The sequence below is a fragment of the Penicillium citrinum genome, assembly GCF_028827155.1.
Source record: "Penicillium citrinum strain IBT 23319 chromosome Unknown utg000003l:1.0-4596430.0:1.0-4598250.0, whole genome shotgun sequence".
NCBI lineage: Eukaryota > Fungi > Ascomycota > Eurotiomycetes > Eurotiales > Aspergillaceae > Penicillium > Penicillium citrinum.
In genome coordinates this window covers 1,616,670-1,631,552 of record NW_026622688.1, presented here as the reverse complement: position 1 = coordinate 1,631,552, position 14,883 = coordinate 1,616,670, and the positions used below count along the sequence as shown (strand labels likewise).

The following is a 14,883-nucleotide window of genomic DNA, read 5'->3' as shown; positions in this document are numbered from 1 at the left end:
CTGGGTATTATCTGATCGGTAGCAAGGGAGGGCTCTGATCTTCAAAGAAAAGCCAGTGTCGTGTAAAAAATTGTGAAGGGGCATTCGCAACTTTCATCCGAGCAATAGCGGCAGCGTCACCAGCGGTAAAGAGTCTCCGCTGGTAATTCCCATTGCTAGCATGACTGTGACACAGCTCGTGGATTTTGCGATGATGAGGTCTTCCTTTGTCTGCTTTTATGGGGGCTTCGGAATCGACGAAGGACAGGGGATCCCTCTGCACAACATTATTTGAAGCTGAATTGAACTGGGTATTGATGACCAGGGGGCTTCGACGCCCAGTCCTATCCTCATCAATGGCGAACTTGGTCCATTCAGCACTCGCAAGATCAGCTGGCGTCTTGCCGGAAGAATTCTCTCGCTGCAGCAAGTCTGGCCGGTGCTCCAGGAACAGTTGGAGAAGAGCAGGTAATTTCGAAGTGACTGCAATATGAGCTGGGCTGTTACCGTTGTCGTCGATGAGTTCCAATTGTTCTGTCTGTGTTTTACCACCGTATGAAAGTAATAACTTTACAACGGGCAATTGATCATCGCGATCTGATCTGTTCCTATTCATCATGTTCTGGAATGTGTCTAGACCATATGAATCTCTCTGGCTGGAAATCCACCGCATTAAAGGTGTTTGACAGCGCGATTTATTACGCTCTAGGAGCATAACATGGACACCGTTCGGATTGAGCATACCAAGCATTTCACGGAGAAGATCTGCATTCAAGCAACTTTGAGATCCAATGGGAGTGATTTGCGGGCAAGCAAGCAGTAGATGGAGTAGGTTATTTCCTAAGTTGTCTTTGACTGTTTGATCTGCCCCGAGATTGATGAGGATTTGAGCAAATGAGGGACGTTGAAGGATGAAAGCAAGACTTAATGGCGTATAGCCTTCTTCGCTTCTGACTTCCATGTACTCGGGGTACCGGTTGATCAAGTATTGAATCAGGCGCTCTGATTCCTCGCAAGGCTTTGACTTGATTACACAGTGAAGGACCAGTTCATCTGATCAAAGAGAAAAATTAATAATTTTTGAAGGAAAGGGAAACAATAATTTTAAAGACCTACCTTTATGATGTAGCCACTTCAAAACAGACTTTTCAATGCCATCTTCCGAGTTCGTGAATTTTTCGAGACGTTGGTCATCTTCGTGGGATTTGATATACTTCACATAATGCCGAATTGCGTCCGGGCCCATCATCCATAGTGTGGTCTCGAGATTTCCTTCCATGGCAGCTGCTAAAAGAGGTGATTTTGTATAAGACGTAGGTTGTTCTGGACAAATAATTAGCTTGGATAGAATTATAGCATCTTTGGCGGCAACATACTATCGCTTGGCGACTTCTGGTAATAGTATATAGGCTTCTGTTCAAAAAGACTAGCTCCTCCTTTTTCAATCATCATCGAAAGGCAGTCAATCCGTCCTAGCTTCAGTGCAAAGAGAAATGGCTCTCTCAGGACGGAATCCATCGTTCGGCGGCGATGATCTCTGTTTGTCAAACTCTTCGTCATCTCTAGAAGAAACCGCAAGAGCTCGATATCATTCATCAAAATCGCATGGTCAATAAGACCTCTTTTTGGCTCTTGGCCAGAACTATAAGTAATAAAAATCCGTGAGCCGTCTTGAGTTGACCATGGCCGGAATTCATCTGCCACTTCAGATCGTTCAGTGAAGAGATAGGCCGGGCACTCTGATAAGAGCGTGACTGTTAGTGGTGAAGCACGTAATTTGACGTATTCTACCGCAGGCCTTTTTGGTCTTTCTTGAACGTTTTCTTCCTTGTCTTCCTCCCAGTCGTATTCGCTCTCACTGTCACTTATGTTATCGTCGTCTGTTTCGGGTGGCTCGATTACCCTGTCTCCATCGCCATCGCCATTCTCATCTTCATCATCATAAAAATCCGATTCACGTGGCTTATGGGGTTTATGTTGGGCGTGGAGAATCTCGATCATCTCATTTGCAACTTCCCAGTGACCTCGCAATATGGCTATATGAAGAGGCGTAAAACCAAAGCAGTCACTCTCTCCGAGACTCAATGGTGGCTTCCGTTCGACCTCATTCTGCCAGTCAAGTGCTAGGGCTTTTATGGTATCTATATCACCCACCCAGGCTGCATCGAACCTATACAACTTTTAGCAAAAAACTTCATCGATACTTTATTGGTGAAAAAGTTTACCACTGGTTCACTCACAGGGACAGATAAGCCTCTTGATCTAGTTGATCTTCAGCAAAGATGACCGGTCTATACGGTTTTTCTTCCTCCAATGTAGGCGAAGCTTTGTTATTGGCAGAATTTTGGTTCTCGGGGTGAAGTTCGTAGAACAACTTTGCTTTGCGAGTAAGCAGCTCTTTTTCCAAGCTTTCGAACTCAGCGAGTCGCTCCTGGACACTCTGTCGTTTTTCTTTTGCCCCTTTTACTTCAAAAGTTGGCTTGTCAAGGGCATTGGAAGTATTACACATCTGGCCAAAATGCTGCCTGGCTCTTCTCAAAGTTATCTTAGCGGCCCAGAATCGGTATGAATCAGGATCGAGACGAGACAAGTAATCCGAATCTTCAAGAAGCCGAGTTGGCGATTGAAGTTTCTCATCTGGACGTGGCTCGGCCAAAAACTCGCGCATTTCGTTAATCTTCTGTCGTGTAATGTCCAGGATAGATTGACCATAATTCACTGATCCGTGTCGGTGAGTGCTTGGATCTACTCCTGATCTCAGAAGACTGAGTACCACGATAGGAAATTCGTTCTCAACGGCAGCCATTATGGGTTGAGGAATTGACTGAAATTCCCACTTGTCATTGCAAAATCCTTTGCGACCCGGAAATGCAGAGTTGACGGAAGACACAAAGTGATCAAATTCGATGAGAGGCTTTGCACCAGCTTCGAGAAAATCCAACGCCCCGTCCGGGTTTCCTGCGAGGATTGCTGTTGACAATGGCGAATACATCTTCCCATTCAGGGGGGTCCCATTGGATAAGTAATTGATTGCTAGAAGGCTTTCTTCTTGACCGTTCTCGAGGAATACACTCAATGGAACGGTATCTTTCATTGCCGCAAGGAAGTGTAGCGGTGTCGAGCGATTCAAATCTGCCTCAGCAGGAGACGCGCCCAGTTGAAGCAAAGTCCTTGCCATCTCCTGTGCTTTGGACCTTTCAAGAAGAAAGCATAAGGCCAGAGGAAGGACGGCACCAGTTGGCTTTCTCTCGGGGGGTGTGCAAACGTACTGCGGTTCATATCTCTTGATAAACCTTTTCACGTCTGCGCCAAAAGAGACTAACTCTCTTACAGCATCGACATGTCCGTTGAAAATTGCGAGGTGCAAAGGCGACATGAAGGTATCCCAGGATACCTCATTAGGATCAAGGATATCGAGACCCGTCTCGTACTGGTCATGAAGGTAATTACCAGTGGGAGATAAGTCATTCACGTCCCCGTATTTGACATTGACCAGTTTAACAGAGTCGGAAGCTCCCTGGTCATCGCGAATTGCTTCGCCATCTCGAGATCGGATAGGAAACTGTGAAATAGATGCTTGTATTCCATCATGAATAGCAAGTTTTTTGTTCCGATTACTTTTCTCGCGCAGGATTCGGATAATTTCGGCACTCCCACGCTCAGCTGCTGCGTGCAGTGCGGTGCTGCCATTTTCCATCCGGGCTGTGATTCGCGCCCCATGATCAACAATTAACTGTACTACCTCTGGCGAAGAAGCGATACAGGCAATTTGAAGTGGAGTTCGCTTGGTGCAGTGACGATGATTGATAATAGTCTTGTCTTGATCAAGACATTCTTGAACGACGTGCAGATTATTCACCGTAATTGCTTGGCAAATTTGATCAACGCGTGCTTCCATTGTATCCATTTTTGCTGTGTGCCAGGAAACTATAAAGGCTTCACAAATGCATAATTCTTCTTTGAGTGTTGGGCCTCTCGTTATTTTAAGACCAAAATTGCGCCAAAATTTCAGTTGGGGCCGCTCCTAACTACCAGGCATCCATTGATATCAAACCAGGCAGAAACGGACTAGTTTGGCGCCAATCTTGGCCAAGCTGAATGCCCCAGACAAACTATCTGCATTCAAAGAAGAATCATGCGCTTGTGAAGTCTTTGGAACATAAACTGAGCATCGACTCAGGGATCAAATGAGAAAACCGTGAACATTCTGTTATAGCGAATGAATCCAAATCCATTTGAATGAAAAACCAATCAAAATTTTGGTTGTGATTTTTACCCCCTCCGCCTATAGATGTGCATATACACTCAGTAACGTAGATCCCAAGCAAACTGAATGCCCCAAAAAGGTCCACATAGTAATTGCGATAAATTGTCTCACCAAACGCTATATTGTCTTATATACCAAAGTCTGGAATTGGCTCTCTGTCGAAGATAAAATATCCTAGATCATAATTTAACCAAATATCTTCCAATCCTACCTCAAAATGTGCGATAGTTTGTCTGGGACATTCAGCTTGCCTAGCACCTAAGCTAGTAGTATCTTTAACCTGTGAACAGAAAGAAAATTGATGGACAATGAAAACAGTTGTCGCTTCCTGTATACTCATTATAGCCGCTAGAATATAATTGCTTTACAATACGACCTCAAAAGATATTAACGTTATCTACTTACTACCACATGAAGAGGGCAGTGAAAGTAAATTTCTTCAATAAAGAGTGGGAATTACCGAATACTAGCATAACCCAGCCTTGTAGATCGGACTTGCTCTTTAGAAAGTAGTGTATCAAGCTGACCTTTCACTCGCTAGAATATCATTGAAGAGGTTAACAGGGTGCTGCTTATTTGCTCACGGAGGTATATTTTCACTGGTGATGATATTACACTTTCGAGCGAAATTGGCATACACAGGGATAGAGGTTCCGGACCATCACCCTTACTCTGGAGGATCTGATTGTGGTACTATCAGGCGCGCAAATCTGGTTTGCGATGTTCAAATCCGAATGACGCCGGCGTTTCACACATTGAGGACATAATGTCGATTCCAATGAGCGGAGTTGTTGCTGGGATTTTATTGGGCATCTTGGAGTAGTTCCGAATGCGAAATGCTAAATTATCTACATCGATTATCCATGATCTCTGAGGCGAACCATCCAAACGGCCTCCGGTATAATCTCATTGGGCGCATACCAGGGCTTTCCTTGTATTACATGTGTCCATATTATGTTTCAGTTGAAACAGAGATCTAATAAGAATTGGGAAAAATTTCTTCGGAAGGTGGCCGCAATACAAATTAGTTATTAGATACCAGCCTTGGGAGTGGATAGCACAGCTTAAGCATTCTCTATCTACGGAGCAGACGAGATTACTTCAAATTATTGAACTATTGTATAAAAGTTTCGGCGGAATATTGTCAATTCAGTGTCCTTCGAAGCTGGCGCCTTTCATTGTCGAAATTTCGAATCTCGAATCTGTGGCTCATTATTCTTTTTCAATTAATGAAGCTTAGCGTCAATATACGATGAGAGAGGCTGCCCCATTGATATTATCACCAAAGTCATCTTGCAGAGGGATCCAATCGCATAACTCGCCCTTGCGGATCCCAGCCATCGATCGTAAGCGCTAAACTAAGAAGGGTCTTACCCCTAAAATCTGCAGCTTCTCGGGGCCAATGAAAGTGTGGGTCGTGCAAAGCCGAGGGAGCTGAGAAGAAAAGAACAAAAGTCTTTCTCAGTCTCTACCGGCCAGGGATTTGCTTGGGGTCTTAATCCATATGACATCAGCCTTATGGGACTCCAGTTCTCGACAGTCTCGGTGCAATCTGGTATGAAGATGGACCATCGAGTCGCGTCAACCTCTGCAAACATTTTGCAAGTTTTGCTTCTCTACGCGGTTCATGTGTTAGTGCCCGCGACTCTACTGCTGAGTACCGCAAAACGATCTATTCTGCGCTATATCACGATCCCGTTTTCACTCTGCATCTTGTATCAAGCTATACAAGTGGCATCCTTGCTTGGTCCAGGGTTTGCTTGGTGCGAGCTTACACGCTTGTTTCTTACCGTTTCATGTCAAAGCTTGAACCTACTGCTTATCAGCCCAAAGGATGATCAAGACGTGCCTCTTAGTGCTGGTCGGAGCGTTTGGCATCGGCTTTACCAAGCCAGTAAACTCTTCACTCATCCCCGAGCAATCGGCACTCCCTGGCAAATCAGCAATGCGCCGCCACACCCCGCATACTATAAACAAAAGCACATGAATGTGCCTCCACGCAGGCAATTTTTGATCCGACAAATTGCCATCGTTTTGTGGCAGTACTTAGCACTGGACCTATTTGCGTATCTTGCTTTGCAGCAGGCAATAGAACAAGAAAAATCTGGTCCATTGCCGCCCACCGTTGAGTGGAACCTAACGACAGAAAAATGGATCGAGCGAATCGTGTCAAATCTGATGGCTGGCTTTGTGGTCAGTCGTATTCTGATCGATTTTCATCATCGAGTCTTTTCAATCATTGCCGTGGGTATTGGCCTCGATTCGACGTCAGATTGGCCTCCTCTTTTTGGAAGGGCAACAGAGGCGGATAGTCTACGAGGATTTTGGTCGTAAGTGACTCTCATAAATAAATTATAGGAATGCCTCCGATAGTAACATTTGAAATAGCAAATTCTGGCACCAACTACTACGGCGACCTTTGACGTCTATCACCCGCTTCATGACAAGCGATGTGCTGGGATTGCCGCCGAATTCCCTAATTCAGCGGTATATCAATATTTGTACTGTCTTTCTTCTTTCTGCGGCATTACACGTCGTGATTGATATCGTACAGGGAATTCCACCACAAGAATCAGGGGCGGTTTTATTCTTTGGTCTGGCTCCGTTAGGGCTGATTATTGAAGATGGCATTAAAATGCTTTGGAAATTTATTTTCAAGCAACATGCCGGTGAAAAGAGCGACCAGGATGCTCCACGGCCATGGTGGCAGCATGTTCTTGGTCTGGTCTGGACAATGGCATGGCTAGGGATCACATCAACCTGGTATTTCTATCCGCAAATGCTGCGACCTCAGAACCAGAACCTTGTCCCTTTCAGTCTTGCAGATAGAGTCGGTTTGCCTATGGTTGTATCAGGGGTTGTTATTGGTGGCTCTACATTAGTTCTTCGTTTCCAGGTGGAGGTATAATATCCCTCTTGACGTATAATCCTTGGTCGAGCTGTCAATCGCCGCATCAGTTTTAGTCGTCAAAATAGTGAATTTGATGCACGTTTCCCTCCCATTTGTTTGCTTGCAGATTAAGCCAGCTTCGGCCAAGCGGTTCGTTTGTAAGGGGTCAAAACTCAAGCCTCAAAATAAGCATAATACTGCTAGTGTACATTGACTTCATTTTTAGTTTACTACTGGCGAGTCAACCCTAGAACGTACTGGCAAGTATTCGTAGATCGTTCAAATAAATTTCTGAATATAAGTTAATTTGTACTTCATATCGGTCTCATCGTTAAGTATGAAGGCAATCGAGAAATCTGGTTATCAAATACAGACATTTCTTGCTCTCGAAAAATCCATCTTCGACCAGGAATCAAAGCACGCTAGTGGCCGCCCCTTGTTTTCTTGCAGCCACATTTCCCCCTCTGCAAGTATATTTTTGGAACGGTGTAGATAAATGGATTATCTGATGCCGGTATCATTCGCGGCTTGAAGAATTGCGAACGAAGAATCCAGGCCTTGAGGTTTCGCTGGCACGCTACGGGCTCAATGACCAAACCCAGTTAATTCAAAGTGCCAACGACGAACACGCGTGAGCGACGCGTTCCGAGGAGTGGGGGATGAGTGGAGACTTCAAAGGTCGATAGTTTATTCTCCATTCATCCCTCGCTCCATGAGAAAAGTTAATTGAGTTTGCGACTCCCGCTGAGTCGTAAATTTCATTATCGGACATCTGGTTGAGTAGCCCTAACTCTCGGTCACAACGGGAGAGAAAAGCATGATATACTGGCATCATGAGACTATCTATGATATTATATCCCACTCCTTCGGCAGTGGGCCGTTGTTCAGACCCGCTGACGTACGATTATTGCGCAGCATTGTTAGCGAGATAATCCCCACCTGGACTGGACGAATCCATGGCCCGCGAACTGGTACTACCAATTGGAATGTGGTTTGACGAAAATAAAAGAAAAGACAGACTCAAGACTCGTACGAGGAGATAATGAAATCTCGCTGCTGAACTATGAATAGTGCATCTTTCGCCTGCTTGGCTACATACTGTACTGTTGTGTTGCTTTTGGATTGGTCATTATTGAGAATGATGATCAGTCACACTAGCTTCTCGGTCTAATATTGATCGTCCTGACGATTGGCATAAGTTCACCCCGTCTTCTCTTGAATCCCCAGATCTTTCCGTGTATGATTTAGTCCTGCCGCTTGGGCCCGCATACATTCAATATCTGGTCGTCTGTCCCCGGATTCTCTTTCGCCCCTGATTCTTCCAGTGGTGGTCGGTTGACTCTAGGCAAAATGGGGACTCTCACGCCATCAGTCACCCCTCCAGGTCAGCCCACTGACTACTTCCATTGGCAGCACAAAAGGAGTAGCAGTAGCTACCAGTCAAGCTCCGATGGCTCTGGGTCTGCCGATGTGAGTAAATCCAAGCTCCGAGCCTTAGGAAGAACAAGGCTCGACAAAGGAAGCAATGAGTGAAATACTAAAGGATTCCCAGAAACGGCGGTCACTTCTACCTGGCATTCGTCGCCATCCGACCAGGAAAATCAAGCTCGGTCAAGGGAATGTCTTGAGCGCAGACTATCCCGTACCAAGTGCGATCCAAAATGCCGTCGAGAAGCGATATCGGGAGTCGGCGGAGTTTACCGAGGAATTCACCCACTTGCGATGTAAGTAGTAATGTGCCAATCTGCAATGAAATGCGAATTCTGAAAACACTAATCACAGTGCAGACACTGCTGCGACTTGCGATCCGGACGAATTTGTGATGCGAAATGGCTACAATCTCCGCCCGACGATGTATAACCGACATACAGAATTGCTCATTGCAATCACATATCGCAGCGAAAACAAGGTCCTGACAGCAAGGACACTTCACGGTGTTACCCAAAATATTCGTGATATTGTCAATCTAAAGAAATCGGAGTTCTGGAATCAAGGTGGACCTGCTTGGCAAAAGATTGTTGTTTGTCTGGTTTTTGATGGAATTGACCCATGCGATAAAAACACCCTGGATGTGCTGGCAACGATTGGTGTTTATCAAGACGGCATTATGAAACGATCCGTTGACGAGAAAGAAACAACCGCTCACATTGTAAGTGGCTAGTTTTGTGATATTCATACTTCTATCCCCCAACTACCTGCTAGGTAACCCGTGGACTTACAAAGGACAAGTTCGAATATACCACGCAACTTTCAGTCACATCAAAACAGGCCCTGGTTCGGCCACATGGGGACGAAGCCACGAATCCTCCACCAGTCCAAACGATTTTCTGCTTGAAACAGCAAAGTAGCAACAAAATCAATTCACATCGATGGATCTTCAACGCATTTTCTCGCATGCTGAACCCCGAAGTAGTAGTTCTTCTCGACGCCGGCACAAAACCTTGCAAAGAATCCTTCCTGGCATTATGGCAGTCATTCTACAACAACGATAATCTCGGCGGAGCTTGCGGTGAAGTCCATCCAAGAACGGACAAGATCAACATAATCAACCCATTTGTCGCAGCTCAAAATTTCGAAATGAAGAAGTCCAATATCCTCGAAAAACCACTCGAAAGTGTTTTCGGACACGTCTCCCTGGGGGAGTTCTCGGCATACAGATATCGTGCCATCATGGGTCGACCATTAGAGCAATATTTTCATGGCGATTTGACACTTTCTAAAAAGCTTGGTCGGAAGGGTTTCGACGAAATGAGCATTTTCAAGAAGAATATGTTCTTTGCGGGTGATCGGATCTTGTCATTTGAGTTGGTAGCCAAGGCTGGATTCAAGTGGCACTTGGCTTTTGTCAAAGGCGCGAGAGCTGAAGCGGAAGTGCCGAAGGACTATGCTGGATTCATCAATCAAAGACGTCAATGGCTCAATGGCTCGTTTGCTGCGAACTTATATGCCTTTATACATTTTGGTCGAATCTATCAAAGTGGTCAGAATGTTCTTCAGTTGATCCTTCTTCATCTACAAATGGTCTACAAATTCGTGCAAATTGTGCTTTCTTGGTTCTCGATGGGTATGTCTACCTACGCATGCCGTCACCTATTCAATCTCACTAATATTTGCCAGCCTCTTTCTTCCTGATAACCTCCGTCATTATGGGTGTCACAAGTACACCAATGGAATTGAATAACAACCGGGCTTGGCCATTTGGTAATCAGGCTTCTCTAATTGTGAACGACTTCCTGAAATACGGTTATGTTTTATTATTGGGCATTCAATTCATCTTGTCTCTTGGGAACCGGCCCAAAGGGTACGTTGACTATCTCATAATTCATGGATCCCTGCTGACTTGCCATTTTTTTTGAACTAGGTCTGCTTTAGCGTACACCTTTTCATTTCTTTACTTTCCTGTAATCCAGTTATATACCACAGTCCTGGCATTTTATGTCGTGAGTCAGGCCGCGACGAAATTCTCCTTTCAATTCGTGGTCAATGACTATGACATGCTATCTGCATCTGCCCATAATCTGGGCTCAACAATGATCTTGATGACTTTGGTGGCAACTTATGGTGTTCATTTATTGGCATCCATACTATACATGGATCCCTGGCATGTGGCAACCTCCTCCTGGGCATACTTTGCCGGGACAACCTGTGGACCGAATATCCTAATGGTTTATTCGTTTTGCAACTGGCATGACGTTTCTATTGGCACGAAGGTAGTCGATAAGAGCAAGAGTCTGCCAGAGGCGCAGACGAAAAGAGACGAGAAATCACGATTCATCGAAGAAATGGAGCGGCCGCAGGTTGATATCGACAGTCTCTTCCATGCCACCGTCAAAAGAGCATTAGCGACATTTGAAGAGCCTCCCGAATCTGATGAAAGAGATGCCGATGACATATATAAAGCTTTCCGAACGTACCTGGTCACTTTGTGGGTTTTCAGTAACCTGATCATGGTACTTTGTATCATGAGCACGGGAATTGACCGTTTCTGCCTTTTGGTAAGTTTTGATACCCTTTGTTTATTTACACTTCCAGCTTTGGAACTAACTCCTGGAAAAGACATTACCGGATAAACGGATATGGAATTATCTGTTGGCTGTTGTATGGGGGACTGTTGGGATTTCGCTCTTCCGTTTTGCTGGGTCACTTTGGTTCTTGGCCAAAACGACCGTTTGGAGATGTGTTGAGCGAAGATAATCATTCAGACGGATCTTCCACAATCAAATGTAAATATAGGGCGTTTATGATACCACATGACAGCATCATATCCTTCAAAATTTCCAAATTGGTCTTGATGACTTCGTAACCCTACCACAATGGCGTATTATTACCTACTAGGAGTCCTTCGTGAGTGTCGTCATATTTGGGATTTCTAACAAATACTAATTTATTCACCGTTTTCCAAGGTTAGGGCTTCTCTGGATACGAATGATTTATGGATAATAATTAGCAATTGTATTGGACTTGGCTCGCGAAGTTTCCAAGTTTCGTTCCAACGAAAGGTTGTTGATATCTCCCATGTTGTCAATAGCATGGATACTGATATACTACATTGTCAAAGTTATATCGCGTATCGCTATGGATAGCGATGCCAAAAAAGTACTGATGCGGTGGATCGCATCAGTGTTTTTTCAACAAGCCAACGACTCCGATACGAAACCATCTTTGAAAATATTGCTTCGAGTTGAACAGTACGATCTAATTGAGATTACAAATGAGCAGAAGGCAATCAACGATTTTTCCGACAAAATAGCATGAGTAAACACAGCCACCAGGCTGGCTCGATCACCTGACCTTTCTCGTATTTATGCACGTGACTGTCTCAACGTGGCGATGCCTCAACTTTATCAGCCTGGCGTCCGCCTATTTTACTAATTATCAAAAAGGTGATAGGTATCAGCTTGTCTACAGGGGCAAAATGTCCAGTAATAGTTCTTCTGCCAGCCAAAGAACGCATGATGTTGGTTCGTCTGAAGAGAGCACCCCGGATGCCAAACATCTCCAGACGGTTTTTCGAATCTCCGTACCGGAGAAGAAGAACAAAGAATTTCATGCACGACGAGCTCATAAGAAGTCGAGAGGTGGATGTTTAACTTGTAAGAGGAGGAGGGTGAAAGTATGGAAAATTGGTGATTCCTCAAGTAGAGAATTTAGCTGACACCATGTATAGTGTGACGAAGGAAAGCCACATTGTCAAAAGTGTCAAAATAAGGGAATAGAGTGTTCGTATTCCCCAGAGACCGATATCATTCGTCAAAAGAAGACGCAGAAATCATCTAGTGTCGAGGATCCTACCACCATATTTTTCACACTATCACTTAACGACCTTTTGAACAAAATCGAGACGATGTTAATTTCTGATTCTAATCGAATACCGAATGAATTAATATGCAATGATTCAGGCCACTCCATATCAACTTTGGCCTTTCAATTCTTTACAAATTCTACAGTCAAAACCATTGCCAGTCCGTCAGTGCGCCAAGTAATGGCGACTGATATGATACGGGTTTCATTCACTGTAAGCTCGTCCGCAAAACATATTCAGACTTTTCATCCCTACTAATACTTTCCATACAGCATTCTCATTTAATGTATACCCTTCTCGCGGTTGGTTTGTTGCATCTCAACCGCATGTCGCCCAGCAAAGAGAGGTCATTCGCCGAGGCCTACTTTTGGCAACAAGCCATTCAGAAGTACCAAAAGGCACTATCATCTTCTGTTACTCCGGCAAATGTGGATGCTCTCCTCTCATCCTGTATGATGATGGGAGTCATGACTATCTGCCCTGAGAATTTCAAGCCCACGGATTCATGGGTCCTCACAAATAGACCCGAGGCAATGAATTGGCTTTGTCTACAAAGTGGTCTTCGAACGATCATTTCCGTCGCTGCACCATATATTCCTAATAGTATTTGGGGTGTAGCATTTGAAGCAATCGCCAAAGAAGAGCGCGAAGTATACGACGGCCCACAGAGTGGTCGTGAGGGTCTGGATCCGCAGTTGGCCGATCTTTGCAACATCGATGAGTACACTACGGAGAATAACAGCATCTACTACAGCCCCCTCCGTCTACTATCTGCTATCTTGAAGCTCGAAAGAAATCAAGAGAATTCTGCCCATATGACGACATTCATGGGCCGATTAGAATGTGACTTTCTGGCGCTTTGTCGAAAGAGAGATGTTCGTGCTTTGACTATCCTAGTTCAATGGATGGGACTCATTTGTGCGGTAGCTGAATGGCAGCCATGGATAGAGGGAAGAATCAGGGCAGAGTGCATCGCTATTTGCATGTTCTTAGAGCAGAGTACCGATCCAATGGTTTTGCGTCTGCTAAAATTTCCAGCAGCGGCATGTGGATATGAACTTACAGTGATATAATTAAACAAATGATACGACCCGGTTTGAAAAAAGTTTATCAGGACTCTTTTGAAAATTCCTGTTCATTTGGATTCCAAGTCTGATATCATGCCTCACACTTCCCAAGTGATAGCAAGGGTTGCTATCCATGGTAACCAGGGGATGGTAGCTCGTGACTCATAATAAAGTGTCTGTCATATCATAAAACAGCACCTATTCGACTATTGATTCAACGCCTAGCTATCGGCGTGGAATAATGACCATCGGGTGTGTTCGGTGTCATCCAAGAGACCTGCCGGTAGTCTGTTGCTTTCCATTCACTAGTGAACGGGGTTGAGATCTAAATCAGTTAAATTGCATTGAAAACAATGGATCCCTCCTACAGTAACCAATAAAATGAATTGATAGGCGGGTTTCAAAACGGGAATGTAGCCAGCTATCTATCTAGACGTGGCAATACCCCCCTAGTGATCCATTCGTTCATCTTCCCGATTTTCACCCGAACCATCTCCGAATCTTTAATCGCGCATCAGAAGAATGCAAATTTCCAATAGCCATTCAAAGAGATCGAGATCAAGCGAGTCTAATAGCCTATCAGAAATAGAACTCGTTTCTATTTCTTCAAATCAAGGTGCTTTTGTCTTTAACGTCAAACTTCTACCCGAGTTTTGACCAGATCGTCCCTTCGAAAATACCTCGCCGAGCCAGGCCGAGATATCACCGCCAGGGCTGACGAGTCAATAAAAATTTTTGAATGGTTATCAAATCATTTGCGAAACTGATATAAGGAAGCTAAATTCCATCTCGGACTAAATTCAATCAACTACAATCTGATCAGCTTTACGGCTTCAAGTTACTAGAAAGGCCTTTATATTTCGAATTCGCCACTCTACGCTACATGAACATGTCAAGCAACACATCGAGCAACATGCCGAGCCGCAAGACCTCCATAGCATCGCATTCTTCCATTGTCAAGGACTCTGATTCTATCACCAACATCTCACACAATGAGAAGCAAGAAAGCGCATCAAGCTTCAAACGTCATTTGAAAGATATTCGAAAGAAATGGGGCCCTCTCATGGCAGCGAAGACGCATTTGGATGATGAGTATAACTTCCCACCTGGTCGTTATGCTGGACAAGGAATTTAAGAAACGAGGCCCAGGTGTGAGTAAATCGCTCGGTATTTGCTTGAGAATCCTTCGGCTAAGCTAACGTATTTTTGTTAGACAGGATACCAGGTTATTCTGTAGCTGTCGTTCCCAGGCCACAGCTTATATGACGTGAAACATGACTTACGAATTTCATTTTGTTGAGAAATATTCAAGTTTTGAAAGGACGGGTGGTACATAATGGTGTTAGATGGGGCTTGGAGGCTGCTCTGAAGTTTACTA

General features: G+C 44.6%; 5 protein-coding genes across 5 annotated transcripts; 4 read left to right on the top strand and 1 right to left on the bottom strand.

Annotated features, from left to right (window-relative positions):
• Positions 1-7: 7 nt before the first annotated feature.
• N7469_003817 (uncharacterized protein) lies at positions 8-3,886 on the bottom strand (the record flags this gene model as incomplete). Its single annotated transcript, XM_056642737.1, has 4 exons — positions 8-1,032; positions 1,096-1,302; positions 1,356-2,149; positions 2,220-3,886. The coding sequence occupies 4 exons, from the start codon at positions 3,884-3,886 to the stop codon at positions 8-10; spliced, it is 3,693 nt and encodes a 1,230-aa protein (XP_056502149.1).
• Positions 3,887-5,764: 1,878 nt separating this feature from the next.
• Positions 5,765-7,154, top strand: N7469_003816 (wax synthase family protein; the record flags this gene model as incomplete). The annotated part of the gene is made up of 2 exons (XM_056642736.1): positions 5,765-6,576; positions 6,635-7,154. 2 exons carry the CDS (start codon positions 5,765-5,767, stop codon positions 7,152-7,154), a joined length of 1,332 nt encoding a protein of 443 aa, XP_056502148.1.
• Positions 7,155-8,486: 1,332 nt separating this feature from the next.
• Positions 8,487-11,330, top strand: N7469_003815 (Chitin synthase C; the record flags this gene model as incomplete). Its single annotated transcript, XM_056642735.1, has 7 exons — positions 8,487-8,606; positions 8,689-8,860; positions 8,924-9,285; positions 9,339-10,200; positions 10,254-10,437; positions 10,498-11,131; positions 11,193-11,330. 7 exons carry the CDS (start codon positions 8,487-8,489, stop codon positions 11,328-11,330), a joined length of 2,472 nt encoding a protein of 823 aa, XP_056502147.1.
• A 1,288-nt stretch (positions 11,331-12,618) lies between these two features.
• N7469_003814 (uncharacterized protein) lies at positions 12,619-13,511 on the top strand (the record flags this gene model as incomplete). Its single annotated transcript, XM_056642734.1, has 2 exons — positions 12,619-12,651; positions 12,711-13,511. 2 exons carry the CDS (start codon positions 12,619-12,621, stop codon positions 13,509-13,511), a joined length of 834 nt encoding a protein of 277 aa, XP_056502146.1.
• Positions 13,512-14,394: 883 nt separating this feature from the next.
• On the top strand, positions 14,395-14,640 carry N7469_003813 (uncharacterized protein; the record flags this gene model as incomplete). The annotated part of the gene is made up of 1 exon (XM_056642733.1): positions 14,395-14,640. The coding sequence occupies one exon, from the start codon at positions 14,395-14,397 to the stop codon at positions 14,638-14,640; it is 246 nt and encodes an 81-aa protein (XP_056502145.1).
• Positions 14,641-14,883: the final 243 nt, after the last annotated feature.